This window comes from Ptychodera flava, chromosome 4, assembly GCF_041260155.1.
Source record: "Ptychodera flava strain L36383 chromosome 4, AS_Pfla_20210202, whole genome shotgun sequence".
NCBI classification, from domain to species: domain Eukaryota; kingdom Metazoa; phylum Hemichordata; class Enteropneusta; family Ptychoderidae; genus Ptychodera; species Ptychodera flava.
In genome coordinates, this window is record NC_091931.1 from 34,131,902 (window position 1) to 34,156,784 (window position 24,883).

General features: G+C 36.0%; 1 protein-coding gene across 1 annotated transcript in view; it reads left to right on the plus strand.

The window, feature by feature from the left end:
* The first annotated feature begins 3,926 nt into the window (after window positions 1–3,926).
* Window positions 3,927–24,883, plus strand: part of LOC139130397 (P protein-like) — a 40,684-nt gene continuing 19,727 nt past the window's right edge. Inside the window, exons 1-3 of the mRNA XM_070696200.1 lie at window positions 3,927–4,037; window positions 5,779–5,972; window positions 18,602–18,822. Coding sequence (XP_070552301.1) covers window positions 18,677–18,822 — 146 coding nt within the window. The 5' untranslated portion in view covers window positions 3,927–4,037; window positions 5,779–5,972; window positions 18,602–18,676. The remainder of the gene's footprint in view (window positions 4,038–5,778; window positions 5,973–18,601; window positions 18,823–24,883) is intronic.

The window sequence follows — 24,883 nt, forward strand, 5'->3', positions numbered from 1 at the left end:
GTGTTTCCAGGGAAGTATTATGTCAATTGGACTATACAAGATTAGATCTGAAACTTGAGACAAAAAACGTACGCAGAAACTTTAGCACTGGAAATTTACAGTTAGGAGTACACTAATATATCTATATTGACAGTATGCATGCATTTGTTTTTATTAGAAGATAATAATAATTTAATAATTTATTGTTTAAAGACCACTACACACCTTGTCTCAGTAGTCTGTACATTACAGAAAATTACTGGAAGAACTAAAAAATACGAAGAAAATACAAAATAACTCAGAGGAAAGAGTGTAATTAAAAACAATCGATAAAAACAAGCAAGGTAAAATCTAGACTAAAGGATCCTACCTTAAAACAGCAAAGAGAGTATTTGAAAAAATTTCACTAAAAATGATAAAAAATAAATAAACTATAAAAACTATAAAAAATGCAGGTAAAAATTATATTCGAGTCAACAGTAGCATTGACAAAAAATAATGGTTTTAAGAGACTTCTTAAAAAGAGCGAATTTCTTTATCATCCGAAGTTCGGGCGGCAAACTATTCCACAGTTTAGGGGCATACACGCTAAAAGCTCTGTCACCATATGTTCTAGAAAGTTGTTTCCCGTGATCTTTGACAGAAAAGGGATTCAATCTTACACCGACACTCCTTCTCGTATTATGTACTGGGCTATCAATTGTTATTTGTTCTGATAAGTAATTTGGAACCAATTCACCTCGATGGACAATTTTAAAAACCAAACAAAGAATTTTAAAACGGATTCGTTCTTCTACTGGAAGCCAATGTAACTATGTAACTCCTTGAGTATAGATGTCATATCAATGTGACGGCCCATCTTCTGTCCAGTTACCAAACGAGCAGCAGAGTTCTGAATGTGTTGAATATACAAGATACAAGTATTAAAGCTACATATCACCATCATTTATTATATATGTACCGTATATATATATATATATATATATATATATATATATATATATATATATATATATATATATACACATACATACAGGATATATATAAGTATACAGGATATTTATATATATATATATATATATATATAATATATATATATATATATATTGAAGTATACTTCTATCTGAGGATTGCAGGATGCATGAAACTTAAGTAATAGATTTCATTACTTTGTACTTGAAGTAATTTGTTTATCTATCTATCTATCTATCTATCTATCTATCTATCTATCTATCTATCTATCTCTCTATCTATCTATCTCTCTCTCTCTTTCTCTCTCTCTCTCTCTATATATGCTAATTTTACATGTACGTGTGCTTTATAAGTTCGTTTTGTCTGTGTAGTACATACATCCATAAATACATACATACAAACATAAATATCTTTATCTATCTATCTATCTATCTATCTATCTATCTATCTATCTATCTATCTGTGTGTGTGTGTTGGCTGGGATATAAAACATTTTGTTGCCAACGGAGGGGACTCTAAAAATTTTGGCTAACGTGATGGGGGGGGGGGAACAAAGGCCGATGAAATATTTTCTCTTCAGCCCCCTGCCTTTACAAGTAACAATGCTCGTTCCCTTAGGATTTTAGCAATTGTGCAAGCGTAGGTACATCTACGCAATGAAAGAAAAACGAACTATGCATAGGCCTCATTGTGGCTAGTGAGTTACAACAATGCTCTTGCAGTTTCGATGGATTCCTTCATGCAAAAAGACGGGCTGAATCACAGAATGGGGACGAGATTTCAGCAAAACTCTGTCAAGCCTTTGTAGTGAAAGCAGAGGCTCGGAAAGTCACTATTTCCGGGTGTAGGCCAATACCTACCCACAAATGAGAGGTCAGGCCCACATAGCGAAAGAAAGAAAATACGCCATATCATAGTGAGATATTCAAAAAGGATTCAGTGAAAACAAACGCAAGCTTCTTGTAGACTAGTCATGATAACATCCCCACGAAAGAGATATCCTAAGCATACAACTTATCTACGTTCGGCACATCATGTGCTCATGACTGCTACACTACCGATGAATAGGGAAATGCTATGTTTTCCAGTTTCGATATAAACAGTCACACGTGTTGATGCAAGGAAAAACCCCGCACTCGAGAGGTTGGCAGGTGACGTTATCCATGGCACTCACTATTTTGATGTGGGTGGGCAAGGTGAATGTTGATAGTGTCATACAACGTCACTCAGATTGCGGTTAGGTGTGCATTGCAGTCGGTTCGGATGGTCGTGGTAGCTAGCGCTTGATAGCCAATACGTACGTGGAACTGGTCATCGCCACACGTGGACGATTAAGTGCCCTTCGTCGTTTGTCAGCCGCTTTCTCCTGATCTGTTCGCTGTCAAGCGATTTCTTATTATAACAACGGTATACAATTAGCATGTTGTGATTTTTCTATTGTGATCACAGTCGTTTGGAGAGCTATTCAGCGCTGGGACAGTAATATTCGCCCCATAGACGAGAGTACAGAAGCGAGAAATACCCCAAGTCTGGAAACAGAATGGCTATAAAAACCACGCCATGTCACATTCCGTGTCCGATTTCACTGTGAAATTAACAAGTTCATCTATCATGCAACCGTCGATCGTTCCCTATCATTCTAAAAGTTCATACCTGATACTTTATCTGATTCAAAAACGCTCGTTTCGTGTGATTTTCGGCCGAATTCGACGGACACCTCGCCAGAACCTGGGGTGAGCAACATTCCGGTCACCTCTTGGGTACCTCCACTTTACTGACGTTGGCGCCGCCTACCCATGAGGGATGACTGGAATGTTGCTCACGCTTATGTTTTGGCCAGGTGTCTCTCGAACTCGGCCGAAAATCACAGGAAATTAGCATTTTGTAAGCAGATGAAGTATCAGGTATGAATTTTCGTGTGATTTTCGGCCGAATTCAGAAGACACGTCGCCAAAACATAATGACTGAACAACCTTCAAGTCACCCCTCATAGGTACGCGGCGCTAACGTCAGTAAAGTGGAGGTGCCCAACATCCACTGTGAGGTGACCGGAATGTTGCTCACCCCCAGTTTTGGCGAGAGGTCCGTCGAATTCGGCCGAAAATCACACGAAACGAGCGTTTTTGAATCAGATAAAGTATCAGGTATGAATTTTTAGAATGTAGGGAACGATCGACGGTTGCATGATAGATGAACTTGCTAATTTTCACAGTGAAATCGGACACGGAATGTGACATGGCGTGGTTTTTATAGCCATTCTGTTTCCAGACTTGGGTATTTCTCGCTTCTGTACTCTCGTCTATGGGGCGAATATTACTGTCCCAGCGCTGAATAGCTCTCCAAACGACTGTGTTGTGATGTTGTGATTTTTCTGAGTGCTTTTCGTCTTTTTTCTGATTGTTTCGAGGTGTTATTTTATTTTTTCACCGGTTGTTGTTCCATTATCTGTATTGTCATTGTTTTTGTTGTTTTGTCTGTCGGCCATTTGTACATTTGACCCACAGTGGAAATAAGTCTTTGGACTTTTCTGTGTGATCCATGCATGATATTGTTTTTTGTCGGTTATTTTGTGTGATATGTTGTGCAAAAATAAATAAATAAATAAATAAATAAATAAATAAATAAATAAATAAATAATTCACTTTGTCATTATTTGAAAAAGAGTCCCGCTAGTTTGTTTGTTTTTTTTCACTTTTAGGAAACCCCATCTTGAGGCACATTCTGTGCTTTGGCCACACAGTAAGCTTAGTGCACATACACATACAGGAACATGTGCGATTGGACACTTTCCCTTTATCATCGTAAGTAGTCTGAATTACATGTAGACTTAGCTTACTTTTGATTTCTCCACAGTTTGGTTCGGCTGTCGTTATCGGCACTATACATTGTATCAGGCCTGTAGTACATGTATTTTCCTTTTCCCTTTGATTCCCCCACAGATAAATGGTTTACTCTGTGACCCGCAAACCAAGGTCAGGCGCGTGATGGCGTTTTCGCATACGAAACTGAATCGGCAATCTTCCGGTGTGCCAGACATGACCTGAGCGGACCATCTTACTGATCATCTTTCACGGACCCCCGGTCTTGTAAGTATGGCCACGTTTACATGACTTTGATAATTTGACTCAGATGCTAGATAGAATATTGACCTGGCTCTACATTGTGCATTTGTTGCAATGCAGCAGTCGCCATATCTTCGAACAAGTACGTGCAGAGTCCGATAACAATAAGCTTAGCTTGGGTGAAATCCCGTCAGCTATCGATACATATGATATACATCTCAAGTGGTTTGACGGGGGGACGTACACAAACTCGTGACAGTTTCCACGGTTAATCATTCACTCGTGGCGGTCCAAAAGAACAATCACAACCGTATGTCGTTCGGAGGCAGGGCTTAGAAAGAAAGAAACAAAGCAGACGAAAACCAACGCATGTGCTGTACAGCGGCATGTTGCAGCTGATGATACGTGACAGACATCGTAAACGTGAAAGTATGTCTTTCAATGTGACTTTAAGGTGAATGAAAGGTCAGTGGTACAACTTCATGCAGATTTATACGTGCAATATTAGTTCTAGGTTTTATCGCAGAAGGGTTGTTGAAGTGAGGTGATCCAATCTCCCTGCAAAACAGACGCTAGACCAGTTTACTTGAATCTGTTCCCCCTTTCTGCGTAATAAACGTACCACGGGTAACACAGTCTCAGTCTAAACCGCTAATCATGCAATTGGCTGCGATCTGTCCCGGCTGCAGCGTCAGCTTTCAACACAGCTGTAAAAAGTTTACAATACTGCACCTCGACCGCGTGTGAAATTCACGTAAATACGACTTTGTGGTGTTACAAAGGTTGAAAAGTGTATCTGATACTTCGGTCTGCATATGACGCGAAGTCGTCTGTAAATAATTCAGCTTCCATTACTATACGGTACTACCTACCAGTGGTTCTCGCATTCCTGCTTGTTGACATTGACTGTTCGTGTGATTTGCGTTCAATTATTCAATTTGTTCAGAGATAATAAGCTGATGTTGAAAGCCCTTCCCCTTTATTGGTGGTGACGAAGTTCCGATTACATTTACAGATGTGTTCCTGAATATTTTCATAGGGTTCGATTTAATTTTGGTAATTGGTTTACTGCTTCTATCAAAAGTTTTGGAGTAATTATTAGATTCGTTTTAGTTTTGTTGCCAGCACTGATAAATTTGTGCTAGTGCCATAATGACTGAGAAAGGTCACTCTCCAGCAATTATACGATACAGTTTGTTTTTTATATTCCACAAAGATAATTTTATATTTTAACAGGAAAGGAATAGAAATCTTCATAAGAGATTTTGCAGATTCTGGTTCAAAGAAGTGCCTCACTAGGTCATCCAGTCACTCAATTGTAACATTTCATTGAGTATCAAAAATCACCCTTTCTTCATTGGAGACAAGATTTCAGAAAAAAAAAGTATGGAAGAAATTGGTTTGTGTGTACAGTTTTAAAGTGAACTTGTTCAGCAGAAAAGTGATTATTGTAATGGTTGAGTTTTGCTCATGGAAACATCTGATTTTCACTTTCATAAGCCATTGTACTAGCATAAAGTCTGCCACAAGTGACATGTGGTCATCAATTAACAAAAAATAACCGGGGGAATTTTCTGTCATGTACTTCTGATGAAAAGCAAACAGACATTTATAAGATCACAGTTACAATCTCAACGATTAAAACCTGGTTATCTTGTATACTTCACAACAGTTTCATCACATCTATGTGCGTACCGTGTATAATCATCTTTTGAGAAGGGTCTGATGTATTTTTACCTTCTGTCTTTTTATGATTGGTCATCAGTTGCAAGGACATCACATGAAGACTGGCTGAGTGCAGTCACGGTACCAGACAAGGAAACGTTTATGCAATCACAACTATTTCACATCCCAGAGTGTTCGTCTTCCAGCCATTGGAAGTTACCAAGTTCAAAGCTGTGACGATTATTGATGAAGCTCAGATCCAACCGTGTTCCTTGGAAGCTGGATTGTGTCTAGGTTAGTGTCCTCATTTGTAGATATCCATTTATTCAGTCGACAACCTTTTCACCTCTGTTTTTCAAATGTGAAAGTCCAGCTCTATTGATAACAGTAAGGGGGAGGGGGTGGTCTGACCTCAATCTGGCATTGAAAGGGTAAAGCTGATATAGTGTCTTTTGATGTTTTTAAGATGAGGGATTCACAAAGGACCCTCCCAAGTCTGAGTATCACCTTTGGAGTAAATAAATTCTGATGTTTTTCTCATCAGAAAAATGCATTTCCACATTTAAATTCCCCTTTTCTAAACCAAAGAACCTGCCATACCAATTCACAAAGGATCATCCCTAGTCTGAGTATACTATCTCTGAGTAAATAAATTCTGCTGGATATTTTTCTTATCAGAAAAATGCATTTCCACGTTTAAATTCCGCTTTTCCAAAGCAAAAATCCTGCCATGCCGCATACCTATGATTGTAACTCCAGGTCATGTTGAATGACCTTGCATGAATGGATCTTTGAGCGTAAATAACAAGGAATTGATTACAGAAATGAATGACTCTGATACATAGCTTTATCAGGTCAGCATGTTTCATTTGATCTGCCGCTGAAATCAGTGGAGTAATGTAGCAGTTATGCAGAGATTTCAAGGTAGTATAAAGAAAGTACTTCAACTGAATTCTTAGTTGTCTGACTCTGTGACATTGAACTCTCAGTCACACCATTGGGGCAGCAATTCTCAATATCAGAGTCCCTTCATGATTATGCAAAAGTAAATGTTGTCACGAGACTGTATGAAATATATATTTTTTGTGGGAATGGTGAAAGTCCTACTTTGTTACCAGTCATAATCCGATAGAAGTACAAAAGTGATATAATAGAGGATCTAACTTAAAGTCGCAAGAATAAAGACATTTATTGTGTACAAAGACATTGGTCAGAATATCTTTCAGCAACTGCAAATGGGTGCTTCCATATTTTAATAGTTAGCAATCAGCACCATTTGTTAGAGCAGACTTATGATATCGCTATGAAATAATACTCATAATAATTCTGTTTTCATTCTTGACATAGTCCAGTCCTATTTATTAATTTCAGTGAAATATGATGCCATCTTTCAGTTTTTGTCTGATCAGATTTATACAGCGATGCAATTTCATTTGTTTTATATTGTAATTTCTACGGCATAAAATTCGCACCTATTGGATCTTTAAACCCTTTCACCACCATGGTTTGTCCCAAATCCATTGTTTTTTATGGTAAAGTTGGACCTGTATACAGGGAACTGGGGTGAAGGGTTAAGCCATCCAGATCACTGTAAGGTAGTGGACAGTATTGAGGTATTTCTCACCATAGTTACTCTGACTCCTGTCTACATCGTAGTGTCATTTTGTCATGTGCCACTGCCGGTCAGGTGACTGCTATAAATAAACCCAGCCTCAATAATCAGAGTCATATGAACTAACTCTCTCAGTACTATTGCCCCAGGGATGCTATTGACATATACTCTATTGAATAGGCCATTTCATTCAATCTTATCCAATTTACCCAAAAGATGAGAAGAAAAAGTCTTTAGGTGAGAGAGAGTTGGATATGTAAATATTAAGATAATAAAGACAAGTCGAGTCAAAAGTGCATTTTACGTTTTTATTGAGCTGTAAGATCATATTTGGATTAATTATTGAAGTTTCATCAATTATAATTGTATATAAGGTACAAGAATGGATTTGCCATTTTTGGATGGATATTTGCTCACAAATACTGAAAAATGCATTTGATATTCATTCATTATGTACGGCTGTCTGCTCAGCTGTGATTAATAAAAGTGAATGCTCTAATTTTGAGCTGGTCTCAGGTGACCTATGTCAAGTGTGTCATTGCCTGGAGTCCATTGAATGGGAAAAACTGTCAGAGTCACTTGATATCAATGGTAATGGTACTGCCATACCCAAAGATTATTAACATGGAAAAGCCATGATTGTTGAGTAAAGCTCCATTAACTGTAACTGTTGATGTGTTTTCCACTGTGGGCAAAATGGCCTCTAAATTGTTCACTCAAAGTGTGACAATTTTTTGCCGCACATACGCTGAATGAGCGTAAAGAGAGCCAATCAAGCTTCCGCGTAATGTTGAAAACTTCGCCGAATTTCCTAGCCGCACAGCTAAATATTCAGGAAAGAGATGCAGATTCCATTTCCTCATATGTTCCTCTGTCCATTATGATATTTCGGCAATAATTTCATGAAGGAATTCTTAAAATACCGAAGCGAAAATACCCTATGTAAAAATAGGCGAAAACACGGCCAACAGCACAAACGATCGTAAACTCGTCATTTCAGAAAAATAAGAGGGAAATTCAAAATCTAAAACCATAGAGTTTTAGTGAACCTTCATGAGATGCTTAATCTCAAATATTGTAAGAAATAACAGCGAAATGAAAAAGTTGGTCCGGCGGGTTTTTTTAGATGTATTTTTCATTTTACGATGTGCCGAATAATCTCGATTCCCATAGAAAACATGGCGTTTATGTGCGTCCGATCGACCGAACACATTGCAAACTTCTCGCCGGTTCAAATTTTTCAATTCTGAACCAATGATAATGAAATTGGTACAATAATCCTCTGACTAATAAGCAAAAATTGTATCGTTTTAGTTTTTGAATTTCTTCGTTAAATTTTTTTTATTGCCATTCTATTTATTCTGATCACTGAAATATACTGTTGCCGTCAACAATATGGCGATCTGACGGCGTTTACATGTGCAGAACAAGGGTCTGAAATTGACGCAAAATAATCAGCAAGTGTCTCCTAAATTGTACAGATCAAATACCTGTCAGGTTGTTGTCTTTTATACAAAATTTGGGTGAATATGAACCATGAATATCGCAGTAAATTGGTAAAAATAACACGAAACGAAAGCGAACTGGTGTAGAGTCTCCACTGTGAACGTGTAGTGAACGTTATCGATCGATATTCTTTTGTTGCGAATTGTTACAATGTCGTGTTGCATACCCGCGGATCGCATGGCGCCAAACTTATCCAAAGAGCGCCAAAATATGCTGAGACATAAAAGTATCACCAAAACTAAACAAATTGTCTTCGATTCAATTTGAGTGGAAGAAACAACCGATACGTTGATTTTATGGTACATTAGTCAATATATACGGGCTGTCATGGAAAAATTCATGGCGTAACCTGAAATACGAGTGACAGGCGAGCAAATTTCGATCGATATTTTATTGAAATGAAATTGATACAATGTTCGCTGTCGTCACTAGCAACCAGCCCAAAGCGTTGTCCGGCGGGGGCGCTGTACCCCGCTGTACTGAACAATTTAGGGCTCTTTTTGCCCATAGTGTTCCTTTTTTTATGCCTGTTTATTTCTTTGTCTGCAGTATCTTGTTCTAGTGGTGCGGCATAACCAAAATTTTCATAACAATTGTGCATTTTGTGATAAAAGCATGAAATTTGGTACGAATGTAGATTATCATAATATAAATCAATTTGGATACCGAGCCACCACAGGTTGAGCCTCGTTCTGGTCTGGCGGCCATTTTTAAATATGGCGACCACCAGTCACTATAAAATCCAATAGTTGCTGCTCTACAGATGATTCTGTGGTGAATAAAGGACGTATTACCATCATAAATGCCTTTTAAGATTACCATTTGCATATTTTTTTGTTTTAAAATCAATTTGGATACCGATCCCTCACAGGTAGAGCCTCGTTCTGGTATGGCGGCCATTTTTAAATATGACGACCATTAATTACTGTAAAATCCCATAGTTGCTGCTCTTATGGATGATTCTGTGGTGAATAGTGGATGTATTACCATTATAAATGCATATTGCATTTTTATTGTTTTATATTTCATTTTACCAGAAAAACGGGTTCTCTTAATAAATTATTGACAATATGGTTGCAACAAGGCAAAAGTGGAAGATTCAAAATTGTCAAATTGAATGTTTTATACGGTGATCAGCTGTCAGCTGTTCTGTGTAGTTAGACTATCAGAACTTACTGTTCAGACATTTTTTTATTCTATTCTTATTTGTAATCGTTGATGCACCAGTTTAAAGCATTTTTAGAGTTGTAGCTGGTACGTGCGACACTCACCAGGTTTTGCAAATTGGCCTAAATCGGCCCATGGCTGTGGTGGGGAGGGTATGATGCGTCCGAGTGTAAAAACAGCATGTTCCATGTTCTTCCAATGGATGGAGTGTTCTTGAGTAGAAATGTTGAATATGTGCAATATTTTGACATTGACTGATTATCTTTTCTAATTTTTATAAGTCAGCCATTGACAAGTTTTGCAGGGTGTTCAATCACAAGGCCTCACATGGAAAATTGTGCGGGGAATTTAACCAAATCTCTCACTCTTGTTCATCTACATTCACGCGTAGGCCTACATACCAAAAAGCACAATGGCATTTATTGTATAACAAACCTTCTAGTTTTAACGTCAAAAACAATAACATTTTGGGCGTAAATCTCTTATATATCCCCATAATTGTCAATGTTAGAGATTTATCATGTAACTACAATTAGTACATAAGTGCGGCCGTTTAAAATTTGACCACGTGGAGAACACGATCATGTTTGTATATTATTTTTCGGCTCTATGTACTATATTTTATACATTACTTTTCATAATTCATTTCACATGAAACTGATCTTGTGTAATTTGATATCTATTTCATGATTTACATATTGGTTTTAGAGTTATTCAATGTCAATGGTCTATTGCATAAATATATATATGGATTCATGCTAATAATATTTTGAACATGGTATATTTTGGTATTAATTTCTCGGTCGTACATAATTTGTTGTTGAAATGCAAAAACGTAGCACCGTAAATTAAATTGTATTACTCCACTTTCTTTTGTTTTAACAAACATGAAAGGTAGGGAAAGCAAAGCTAAAACACAATGCTGCACTTTTGTCCGTCATGTCCGTGCTTGGCACTCCCCGGATCTCTGCTTGCTTTTGCATGGCTAGTCAGCTGGCGAGTATTTTATTCCTTTCCATGGTGTTTACATAGGCTAAGACAACAGTTTAAACGACAATCCTAAATATTTGCCAATCATTTTCTTGTTATCCACTTGACACATACACCCAAGACCTAGAGAGCAAGGTAGTGTTGGCTGGCCAATTATCTGATCAAATGGGAACCTTCCTATACAAACAGTGACACTCCAGTCCAAATTGAAACATAAACCTTAGAGATTTTACGCAGTTCAGTATTCACAATAAATCATTTGCATATTCAGTAACACACAATTACAGAAAAGCTATTACCAAATTTTGAACTTTTTGAACATGTCAGCCCTGCTAAATCTAACTACTTTATAAAGTATACTGAGTGTAGCGATCAAGTATCAGATACATGCTTTTAAACTATAGAACATCCTTTGATTTCATTCGTAAAGATTAGAAACGATAATTAGATCGGTTCAATATCGGATATATCCTGAAAATATTTTACTGAAGAATGCCATAAAGTACTTAAGAATGGCTAGCTAAATTTCTGCTTATTTATGAAGTTTAGAAATTATCATTAGAGAAGTTAAATATTGGACATATCCCTATTTTTGTTAATGAAGAAAGCCAAGCTATATGACATATCTTTAGACACTTATGCTAATTTATGAAGTTTAGAAACGATAATTAGAGCAGCTAAATATCGGGTATATCATAATAGTTTCATAATATATTGTTCATGAAGAAAGTCCAGCTTTCTGATATATCTATACAAGTTTTCTTCAGGAACGCACAGGTAATTTTGATGTAATGTATAATGTTTAGAAACGATTATTGGATCAGCTAAATTGTTGAATTAGCTGTGCTCATTTATACAGTTTAGAAAACAAAACCTTTAAAGGCTCAATTCCGCACCTTGCTTGTCATTCAGTTGGTTGTATAATTCAGTATAATGCCTTTCTTTTTTCATATCCATTACAGCGAGTAGAACAGATACCATAATTGGTTTTCAAAAATTGCTCTGCCAAGAATATTAAATTAGAGTTCCACATAAGAACTTTTCAGGTCAAATCTTACAAAACACACTTGAAACAAATAATTTAATGCACGATGCTGATAATATTTCGAGATCATCCGTACCTATGATTTTTGCTTACCTCTTTTATAAAGACATGTTTGATAAAAAATTATATGTTTCAGGAAATTTGCCGTATCTGTGAACCGTTAGAAATATGATCCCAGTGGCGACTAAATCATATTAAGTTCACTTTATGTTTTGACATACGTCTGTTACAAACGAAACGGATTTCATATAACCATTATATTGCCTTCTGTATTGTGTGGAGCAAAAACAAATGGTAGAACGTAAGATAAGCCGTAATTTGCAATGTATTCTTTTGGGGTATTAGGTAAGTCTTGGTCCTATTTCATGAAAACTGTAAAGGATATTTGTATATTACAAAAGGTCACCTTCAAGAAAAACAAATCGCTTTACTAATGATACCCCACAACCAGGTTATGTATAAGTTAGGCTCGGCATATGACTTAAACAAAGACAGGTTTAACAAAAATGTTCGTGGGTCTCAAAATCGTGATTTTGCGGTACCCTTCAACACATGACTGTGACAGCTGTTGCGTCCCAATATTTTTTCAGTTAAAAGTCTATTTCATATTTTTGACATGTAGCAAATAAAACAGATTTCACACAAGGCATTGCCCAAAAGTCTATTTCATATTTCTGACAGGTACTCATAGCTTATAAAACAGATTTCATACAAGGCATTACCCTTTATTATATGTCTAGGTTAAAAAATGGTAGAATTTGACGTTTAACAAAAACATGCGATTCGCAATACTGTGACTTTACAGTTCCCTTTTCCAATGTTTTTTTCTGTTAAAAGTCTCTTTCATATTTTCATATGTCTTCATAGTAAATAAAACAGATTGCATACAGAGAATTGCCCTTTGTAATATGTTTAGGTGAAAATTGGTAGAATTTGAGATAAGCAGTGACAGTAATTTGCAATATAAAGTTTGGGGTATAGGGTAAGTTTTGGTCATATTTTATAAAAGCTATAGAAGATATTGCATATTAAAATATGTCATCTAAAAGAAGAATAAATCCTTTCCAATGTTAGCCCACAAGCTAGGTTATGTAAAAAAATAAGCTCAGCAGATGACTTACAAGAAGATAGGTTTAACGAAAATGCATGCGAGTTAACAATACTGTAATTTTGCGGTACCCTTCAAAGTATGTCCGGTAGACCTATAGCATCCCAATATTTTTCCTATCAAAAATCTATTTCACATTTTAACATGTCCCTGTAGCAAGTAAACAGATGTCATACAAAGCATTGTCTTTTGTGTTATGCCAAGGTAAAAAATTGGTAGAATTTCAGATTTTGGGGGTATAGGGGGAAGTTTTGGTCCCATTTCATAAAAAATATATCGAAGATATTGCATATTACATATGTCATTTTAAAGAGAAATAAATTTCCATTCTAATGATATCCGACAAGTCAGGTTAAGTTAAAAAAACTTAGCAGATGACTTACAAGTACTACAAGAAAAATGTACGTGGGTAGCAAAATGGTTATTTTGCGGTACCGTTCAATAGTCGACTATGACAGTTATTGCATTACTATATTTTTTCTGTCAAAATTCTATTTCGTATTCTAGGGATCCCAAGGCTTCTACAAAGACAGTTTTGTTATCCTGGGGGTGCAAGTAGACCCCTCTAGCCCACGGCCTAACATATCTTGACTGCTAACATAGCGTCATCCTTTTATAGGTTCTAATACCGTGCATTTTATGAATAAGAATTGTGTTTTTTGTCTGTATTTACCCCGTTTAACAAGTCAGGTGGTGAAGAAACTTTAAAATAATTTTCAAATAACTCTTTTCACAGTTTTCTTATTGAAAATATCCAACCTAAAGTTATCCCACAACTTCTGCAGTTGACATTTAGTAGGTGAGAAATACCTGTCTGGCAGCCATTTTGAATAAAATGGTTGCCATGGCAACACTTCGGCAGATTTTCAGTGGCTCGGTATCTGAATTTGTTCAGCACATATTAAGACACATCTGAGCCAAGTTTGGTGCTTTTATCACAAAATGCACAATGGGTTTGCCATGCCGCACCACTATTCTACTCCAGAAATCATGTTAAAACAGCCAGTATTTAACTTTTCAATATGCCTACATTTGATAGAGACTGAGTTCTAGCCCGGACTAGAATGAATTTGCCAACAGTAATATTGAACATTGCACTTGTATGTGTGTAAACTTCAGTGTTATTGATTAAAAATGAATTTTATTCGGACTAGTTATTCATTTGTCTACAGTAACATTTACTCATTACACACAACGCATTCTGTCTTTGGGCTGACATAATGTGTTTCAACATACTTTTTAGGAAGGGCATAAGAATGTGTATATCTTTTAGAAAAAAACCAAAAACTTATCGAAGCTCTAGCTATAGTCCCTTTAATAGTTCATTGGCTCTAGTAATATTAGAAGTCAAATGATTAGTCAAAACAGGCAATATGATGGCAATAGTAAAATGTATTAACCCTTTAAGTGCCATAGTTAACTTTTGTTGCCTTTATAGAATATGACATAGCCAGCAACTTTTTTCAGATCTAGACAAGTTTTTTCAGAGTTTTCCCAAAATTTGGTCAAAAATTGCAGCCACTGAAATGTTATGTCCATTTGGTCCAAAATTATCAAAATATCACAGAAAAATTCATAAAGATTGGTAAAATGTTACACTTAAATTTTGGTGGGAAAAATTACGGCATTCAAAGGGTTAAGGAGGGTCACAACACAGAAGTACCGTTACCATAGTAATTAAGCGATTTTCTCAGTAAATTTCTCTATAAATCCGGTGTAAGGTACAGTGAATAGACAAGAAACATGCTGGGAGTTTTCCTGTCTTAAGGTCATCTCACTCTTTGAGATACACTGTACTTGATTTTGTGCAGTTTGCATACATTTATGACACATTTCTGGCTGCAAACATGCAGGGAGCTGAGTAAAACACAAGCACTGCCATTTCCTGCAGCAGCAGTTCCTCAATTCCAACACTTATCCTGTACAACTGAGTTTTTAGATTTATGAGTGTTCTCTGACCATGGAATGAGGGTACACAATGATATATTTAAGCAATAAAGCACACCCAGCGGCGGTATACCACAAGATTTTGACCAGTTCACGACATATATGCACGAGTGATAGCGAATGCATATATGATGTGAACTGGTCAAAACCGAGTGGTATACCATAGCTGGGTGCAATTTATTGCTATTATATCATAACAGTATATTGAATTTTCGGAATGGAATGCTGAAAAAGGATTTTTGCTCTTGACGAAAGCTAGCGCGTGTGCCAACCATGGTATATTACAAATGTACCACAGTTCTTTTCATGTCTTGACCAATCAGATCACTGTATTTGCGTCATCAATATACTGGGCATGATATAACGTATCACAAACACCACGAAAAATTGCAAAGTCAGTGTTTTTTTGACAGGTTTCTTTTGTTAGCAATAATGTTGCCATTTTGTCTTGAAATCCAGCGTAGTGACACTTTTTGAATATATTTTCAAAATTACTGCCCTTCTGAGTCTTTTGTGAAACTTTACAGAAAGGACAATATAACAAGGATGTTTCTTGCATATCTACATGCAAACTGATGGAATACTTTGGCTGATACTTCACTATCAACAGGGTATTCCCTACTTTAAACACAGTGCAAAGTTGACCAATAACACTGGAGTCCATTTCCCTGTCCTTATTACTGTCAATTCAAAAGGTGTATGGTTATCCAAATTTGTTTTTAGTCAGAAACACAATGTTATGTCTTTGTTTCTTATCACATATTTATATTAGGATGAAAAAAATTTTTCTACGTATTATTTTGAAATGAAAACATATTTTAATGTGTAAATATAGAACTTGAATTTAATCTAAATTTTGTCTTGTTTTATTATCACAATCACATATTTAGACTAGGATAAAAATAATGTTGTAAGTAATATTATAAAATGAACTATGTTCTATTAATAAATGTAGAACTTGAATTAAGTCTACATTTTGTCTTATTTAATTAACACAATCAGGTATTTAGACTAGGATAAAAAACTACTGTTTCAAGAATTATGTAAATAAGAAATTTTCTGTATATTTTTTTTCAATATGCATTTATTATGTCTGTGGATAGGATTGGATCAGTGCTGCTTCTGTACGTATTGCAAATGCAAATTTGTCTCACCATCTACCATTTCCAAACCAAGTCAATAAATGGAGAAGTTTTGCAACCTTCATCATTTGTTCTTTATGTAGACACTGCTTTATCAATGATATTATGTGGTAAAAAAGAACTAGACCCAAAGATATACACTCTCATAGTCTATGAAAGAAAAAAATCTTTATTGAAAATACTGCGATTCTAAAATAGACAAAGTATGAATGGAATGTGATGATCATCTGTTATATATGTCAGCTCATTGAAGATTTTGATGTTTTAAATTGAAAAAAATCTTGTTTATTATGAAGTCAAATGGAGTAAACAGACAATAGAAAACACAGTTCCATGTCTAAACATCCTGTTCTCTTTCAACTGTTTTGATAAACATGTTTGTGTTAAGTGGCCTTGACCTTTGACCTTACAGTTATCGTCCTGAAAAAAGAGAGGTGTTGTTTGAGCCATTGTTTCACAACAAGTTGATGAGATGCATAGATATTCACAACCTTGTTTTGTTTGTCCAGTGTCGTAATCTACTGTCCAAAATTTTGTTTATTAATCCAAGGGCGAGCAAATCCAGTGGTCTGAGCTCAGGTGACTTTGCCCTCCTGCTAGACCGTAGGACATGTGGAACCAGTAGAATTTCAGGCACAGGTGAAGATATATGGACACAAACCTTTGGATACAACTACAAAGGTTTTCCTAAGGGGCCTTAGCCATACCCTAACTCTTATACGAATGACTCCCTAGGTTACTAGTGATCAATTTGAAATGCTGTCTGTGGCCCCCTATCTTTCCTCTTGGTGAATTTTATGATAAAAATGTGTCCATGATTACCTATGGTGTAGCATATATCCGTACTGGTCCTATGAATTCCCAGATATTGGTACATGTATGCACTCACATCTCATTGTATATGATTATGATTATAGCAGCCCTGGTTCAAAGATGATTTGTAGTTGCTGAGGAGGGCCATATATAAACATGTTTTCATGACAGACAAGCATGGAAACATACTCATAAAAGTATCACATGGAAAAAAAAATATTGCTGAGGTCAAGGCTTCGTGACAATATATGGATTAGCATTGATGAGTATTCAGATTTAGAAACCTTTCTGCTGTACAAATCAACTTCCATTTGGTGAGTGCAATGATACATATGAAATACAAATAATTTTTGTCTTAGCTAAGCTTTTTCAAAGTTGTACTGTCAAGGATAATATTCCACTACATACGTTATCTGATGACCCATGATGTCTACCAATTGGTCCTCCAATAAAACCAATCGGTACAATAGAGCTGTGCGATCTATTCAGAAATGATGACCTAGGGGTCATAGGTCATCACTAAGTCCAGACAGTGCCAGGTAGGGCTCAAGGTGACCTATAAACTCATAAACCTGATCAGTTAGAAAGATTTCAAACTAATGGAAACAAATATGGACTTAAATTACAGGATTACGAAAACTGCTGATCGTTTCAACGTGTTCATTGGCATCCAAGACTTTATGATAAATTGGATCATTAACTTTTTCAAGACACCATGCAAGCATTGACTTCATTTTTTTTTTGTTTCAAAGTGATTTACAAAGTTATTACATTTAAAAATTGATGAAAGTATTTTTCATAATTTGTTGTTCTTATTTGTCACAATTTGTGCTTATAAACTCTGTGCCTACTAATTGTCTCTTTGTGGTACACATGCATTAATCTCAGTACATAAGTCAATTAAGGTCCAGGAAGACAGTCAAATATAAGCAAAATGATTTGATGAAGACTCCAGATTCTTGAGATTTATTACCATGCCTTGTCAACTTACAGATTGGAATATTTCTGTGGACAAGCAGTTTTCAACTTTGACATCATCGACTCTAATCTTTGTTCACAGATCAAGTAGCAAAGAATGCTTGTGCCATATACTGGTACTGCTAATTGTTCAACGGTGACCGCACTTGAGTAATTTATGAAAAGAGTCACATAATAACAAAAAACACATGATCTATCACTTGTAAATACAGTAGGACCCTCAGTGAATTTTTCATTTGCTGAAACTTGACAGCTTGCACGTTCTTGCCATTCATGCTTTTGTTTTGCCACATTGCTGTACAGTCCATTCAGAATACCATATAGTAAATTAACTGTAGAAGTATTGGTAATTTTTAGTTATTTTCTGTGTTTTTTTTTAACTTCAGTAAGTTGTGCATGAGAGGATTTACATATATACCAGTAGCAATAAAAGTCAAATATCATAATTTATGAACATTTGTCAATAGATAACAGTTTATTGGGGTTGTCAAGTTTGCAAAGAAAAAAGCCACACACACACACACTGCACTCACACATGAGTTGTAAGCCCTGACACCAATTTTGTATGTAGACGCAAATATTTTGGAGTAACCTTCCTGTGTTATTGAATTCTAGGAAAAACGCAAAACACAGATAGTCTCAACTATAGTGCCTGATTGAAAGCCTTGAGAGAGGTACGCCGCGAGCAGCATGGATGACACGAAGTACGATGCTGAGAACAGCATAGATATGGAGTATAAGAAGTCGGACAATATTCCACCAGATGAAGATCTCAGCCTCATGGACACTACGCCTTTGTTGCATGGATATGGCACTATGCAAACTACTACTACCGGGTAAGTGGTGAAAATAACAGTAATTTTCAAGAAAAGACAAAAAGTTCATTTTATTGGCGAGGTCGAATGAGAATCAGAAACGATATGCTAGTTGTATTTTTTGGATATAACACACTAGCAACGGCGGCAGTGAAAATTTTGATAAACTATATAAAAAACCTCATTGAGACTCTTGGTAGGTTGAACTAGATTGTACATATGCCTCATTCTACCTTTGTATTTTAGACATCAACTCCCATGGCACTATGTTGTACATCTAACAAAACCAGTATCTTGTGATGCTGAGATGTAGGCAATGCAATGCTTGAGCTGCAACCATTAGCAAGCCTTATAATCCACTTACTTGAACAGTGACGCATTGGTTTTCGTAACTATAGGAACCACACTCTATAGGAAATGAGATAGAGAGCTCCACTTTTAAAGTGATTAACGCTACAGCTTAGACTGTTAGTATTTCTTAAATGAAGAGCTTTTTTGTGGATTTGATTGTCATTAAAACTGACAATGCAAACACCGAAAGGATTGAGTTTCTGAATTGGTATTTCAATGCTTTATCCTATTTGCCCTGAAAGTTTGTTGGAAATTTGCCTGCATGTTAACTTTTGGAATGAAAAAGTGAGAGAACAGCAAAACCCCAAATCTGAACCAAGCAAATTATGGACAGAAAATAACTTCTTCACTCTCCTGAGCAAATGATGAATACACAGTTGTCAAATTTGGTGGAAACCTACAGATTTTCAGCCAAGTTGGTTCAGACAAGTTTTGACTGTTTTTCTCACAGAGATCACAAGTATGGTCAGATATGCACACCTTGCATTCTGGCAAACATTTAACCACCCTCTGTATGCATTGTACCAAGTACTCAAAGGTAATTGCAGTACGTCTGATGACAAAAACTAGGCCAAGAGATAAAGGTCAAGGCAGTACAGTAGACACGGATTGTGTCATCTTCTTTTCATAGCAATTATAAAATAATGAAGAAATCATTCAAAGTCAGTCAGGACGATTTGTTTTGAAATATACAATGTATGAATTAAACCATCAAAGGTAATACGCCAGGTTTATTTTGTTTCTTGTAAATAAAAAGCATGTGACCTAATTTGTGAACAGGTCTTCTTCATTTGATGTCTGGAAACTGGCCAGATTTGTCAGTAGATATATATGGTTGTCTGCTACATGTTTTGAATTAATGGACAGCAAACTTCAGAATAGACTTGCTACTTCCTTCACCTTACTTTCTTCCACATCAGCAGTACTTGGTCAAATCTTTGAGTCAAATCAGTGCTAGATAGATAAGTCACTCAAATTTTCTACAGTTTTAACATAAGAGGAAAAAAGGCCAAGACACTATAATAATTTTTTATTTGTACTGTTAAAATGTTTACACTGATATATAGTTAGAGCTACTATGCATATTATGTGCTTTCATTTTTCTGGAATGATACATGTAAAGATAGTGATTAAAAATACGAAATTCACGTTTCACCACATGGAAGCCAGAAATGTGGTTGTTGTTGTTTTTTGTGTTGTTGTTTATGTATACGGTATATTAGTCATAATGTTGTTGTTGACCAATAAAATTCAATGAACACAACTACTGTGTTGTTGTTGTTTCAGCGTAATGTAGATGTCATAAGAAAGACTAAAAGGACACTATCATTATTTGACCCTATTGGCTAATTTCAAAAGCCCAGTGATGTCAGAACCACATCAGCCAGGAGATTCAAACTGTGTACAATGTGTCTTAATACAATCTGAAAATCACAGTTTTTCCTGTGATTTTTGAGATGTGAGGTAAATTAATACCCAAATTAGCTTGGTTATGTCAATTTCAGGTCTTGTCATGCTACTTTTCCCTCGATCACTCGTGAATGGAGTGTTCTTCTGGCGCTTGGAAAGTTGAATGCGTGAGCTGGCTTAGGTTGCATCCCTTGTGTAATTATAGGAAGAGTGTGTACGTTGGGATAGAGTTGCATTGGGTCAAATAGTGATAGTGTCCTTGTAGTGTTTCTTATGACATCTACATTACATTTGAAACAACAACACAAGCTATGTTCATTGAATTTTATTGGTCAACAACAACAACAACAACAACAACAACATGATTACTATAAACATAAACAACAATACAAACAACAACAACAACAACAGTAAGATTTCTGGGTTCCCTTTGGTGTCATCAGAAAAGGAATTTCATCCCTCTGAGACAAATTGATGAAACCAAAGTGCAGCTTTCAATTTGATGTTTTACACACCAATAATAGTTCACTGTGACATAAACAGTGCAAAATGGGATGGTTGAGCTTGATGTTGCACTCTGCCGTCGTCCACTGCCAGTATTGGGAAACATTGATGATATAATGTGATGGCAAACCTCATATTTCACATGTTATTGATAATTTACTATTGGTAATCAGAGAAAGAGAAAAGAAAAAACATCATATGGCAACAAAGTTTCACTTACCTGACCCCAAACTAAAGCAACTGTGTGAACAATAAATCTGATAAATGCAATTGTAAAAGACATCACAATATAGCAAGAAAACAACAGAAAAAGGGGCCACCAAATTTCATGCAAATAAAATGAATACACCAATGAACATTCGGCATTTTTTAAAGAAAACTAGCTATGTTCAGAACTCTGATTGAGAAACCAAATAAATAGCATTGACTCCCTGCAATACGTGCTGATTGTGGCTTCACAAGTTATAGAAGCTTTAATCTTAAAGAATCTGGCCAAAACACCAGTCACCTCTTCCATGATGTCATGGCTGTAAAAGAAATTAAAGATATTCAGTACCGGTATACGGAAATTTTCTTATTTCATGACATTCTCTAACATTGTCAGGTCAAAGGTTGATCAAATCTGATCCCATATTTCAGTGAAAATTATTTACTGGATCACTCCTAGCAATGTCAACTTTTGACCTATGGGAATCAGCTATTAAATGGTCACATTCTGACAAGCATGGCCTCTACCCTGGAAACCTAGTTCTGGGGTAAACATATGAGGGCAATATACCATATTTTTTGCCTTGGTATTTGTATTATGCAAATCACTACATGACAAGGTACTCTTCTGTAGTGCAAAATTTACACCTGCAATCCAATACCAGTATGCTTGTAATTGGTCAACAAAAATTGACAGTGTTAACTGTTAACAGTGTCAACTGTTAACAAAGGAACTTACCAATTTTGCAAGAATATCATGTACTGCTGGCTACAAAGTAACCAAAGCTCAAGCTATATTGTTACACTGTAGCAAGATAACCTTGTTCATTTGTATTTAAACAATACATCCTCTTTTGTTGTTGTTTCTTTTGTACTCATTTAAAAGATTGTTACATTGCTGACAAATGTAGGAGTGATCTTGATCAAACTTTTGATATGCCATGTGCAAATTAAGATTTAAGACGCAGTGATTCATATGTAGCATTTGAGCAAGTTAGACCAATTTATGGCCATGGCTGTAATTTATAAAGTGTCTATGTGGACCCTTGACCTGAAACATAAAACATTGCTTTGTTAAGCATTGTATTTTTGCTTGTTATCATATCAGAACATAGAAATGTGTACATGTAGCAGGTTTTTTGTGTGCATATTAATGAAGCACAGCATACATTGACAACAGGCAATAAGAAAGTGGTCATATGACTTCCTGTGCAGAGAAATATAACCTTGTAACACTTCTTAAAGGTGAAAAATATCTACTATTGTAACACTCTGAGAACATACCTCTCTACTTTTTCTTGGCAGTTATTTGTGGAAACGGAATGAACATATCTGATCGTCTGGCTATGAAATTGATTTTAAAGTTATGGTAGTAGGGTCAGCATAGACACTTGAACTAATATGCTCAATATCGTTTGTTCTTCCATTTTCAGCATAATTAATATTACATAATTAGTGTTACATCATGTTACAATAATAATAATCATTTGATAAAATAGTAGAAAAGTACAACAGCTAAGATTAAATGTACTAGTTTTTCACTTAGTCAAGTAAAATGCTTCATGCAATATCTTTCTATTTACCCCTTTCTTCTGAATTCATTTCTGAAGGCTGTGCATTGGAAATGGCAATTCTGTTATTCTTGTTGACTTCTCCCTTCATCCTCCATCTCTAAGCTGGCACATAATGTTATTGTAAGTCCAATCTGATTCAAGTTCACGTTTCATGCTTGGCTCCCAGTTCACATGGCTAGCTTAGCATTCACCCCGAGTTTAAAGTGATCCCCTTCTGTATATAACTAACACAAAAAATTAGTCAACTATTTGTAAAGGCTATAATGATGGTTTTCTTTCAGTTTCCTTGGTTGCTATTGTAAAACCTCAGGAGTAGCTGTAACTTATCAAAGGAAAACTTGGCAAACATTGTGATATCAAAAATCTACTGTATTTAGCCAACAAAGGTCATTGTTTCTTCAAGTTCAACCATAGAGCATTGCAGACAATGGCATGTAATTAATTTTGTAAGGAAGACCTGGATGAACGCAATAAGCTGATTTTTAAGGTGGTATATGCCTCGAAATGAAAGACTTAAACTTTTGCTTAAACTTTCCTCAAGGAAACTTTCAACCATTCTCTTTACCAAAGCAAGGATTAAAATTTGGGGTCATCGTGCAAATTTGGATATTAGAGAAGCAAATCACCCAAAAATTTACTGATACTTGAAATTCACAATGGCTGCCATATCCGTGTCTGATAACTGTATACTTTCGCTTTTTACAAAATTAAAACTGTGAAAAGTTCACTTACTTTTAGAGCTTTAAAATGGGACCTACAAAGCAAGTGGTAGACCAGGAAAGAATTGGAAAAGTAGAATGTCTGTTCCCGAGGCACATTCTGAAAAGAAGGACAATTGTAGTACAGCCATTAAATTTTGCTATTCACAGTGTTTACAGTGTACAGTTTGTGTTACAGCTACTGCTAGAGGTTATGGGAAAGTTTGTTTCACAACTTTTTCCATTTAATGACTTTGTACCTTTGTTTTGTATTTCCTTATAGATCATCCTGTCCATAAATCTGTTTTGTAGCTTTTCTTTGATAGCAGTCTAGCGTAACACTCTACCCCATTGGTGTTGCATTATGAGCATTACAGCCATACTGGTAGAGTACTCCCACATCAAATCTCAGATGTGTGTATGGATGACTTTGCAAGACTGACATGAAGATTTAGACCAAGAAGCATACATGAGTCCCTTCCATTAATGTAACGTTATCTGCTAATTCCCATACTCCCATAACATAGTACATTCCTACAAAACAAAGAAAATCCAGTAGATCACAAACCTAAAGCCAGGTCAACAAGTGTGTGTATGATTTACCTTAATGCATTTCATGTCTGATTACAAAGGGCATTTAGAAATCAGTGTGACCGTTCACTCATTGTCCCATTGTGTCAGCTACCCGCATGAAAACTGCTTATGATGTCGTCCCTTTCTGGTAGGTCCCAAACACCGTCATTTGGGACAAAATGCATAACCACATTTCTTCAATTAGTAGTCATATCCCACATATTCAGTAATGCCTGTGAACATACCCTGGTGGTGGCACTCTCAGGTTGACTTGATATTACTGTTTTCTATTTCCAATGTCAAAAAGCATATTGTTAAATGGAATGAACAGAATCACTTTATCCGATATATTTGTCATTAATCAGAAGTGAAAATACCTGGTCTCAGTCACAAAATGTAGGAAAATGTTCTGAAATGATGGCATTGTTTGTGAGGAAAAATGCTGCAAAATGTACACATCCACTTACTGTATGGTGGCAGCGGTGGGATTTACACCCAGCCCATTATAATGTGGTCTTCAATATCAGCCACACTTTGAAATTGTTGGTGGTTTGTCAGTCAGAAGTATAGCTAGATACTGCAAACATGTTAACAAAATAATATCTCTTTCCTAACATATAGTTACATTTGTTGTGGTCCGTAGCAGAGGGCGTCTAAGAATAGAGACCTGTAGGTAATTGGGCCCATCTGTGCAGTCATCCCTGTATCAATCTGCTGTTATCTCACAGAAATGTCAGAAATGATTTCATTCAAATAGGCACAATT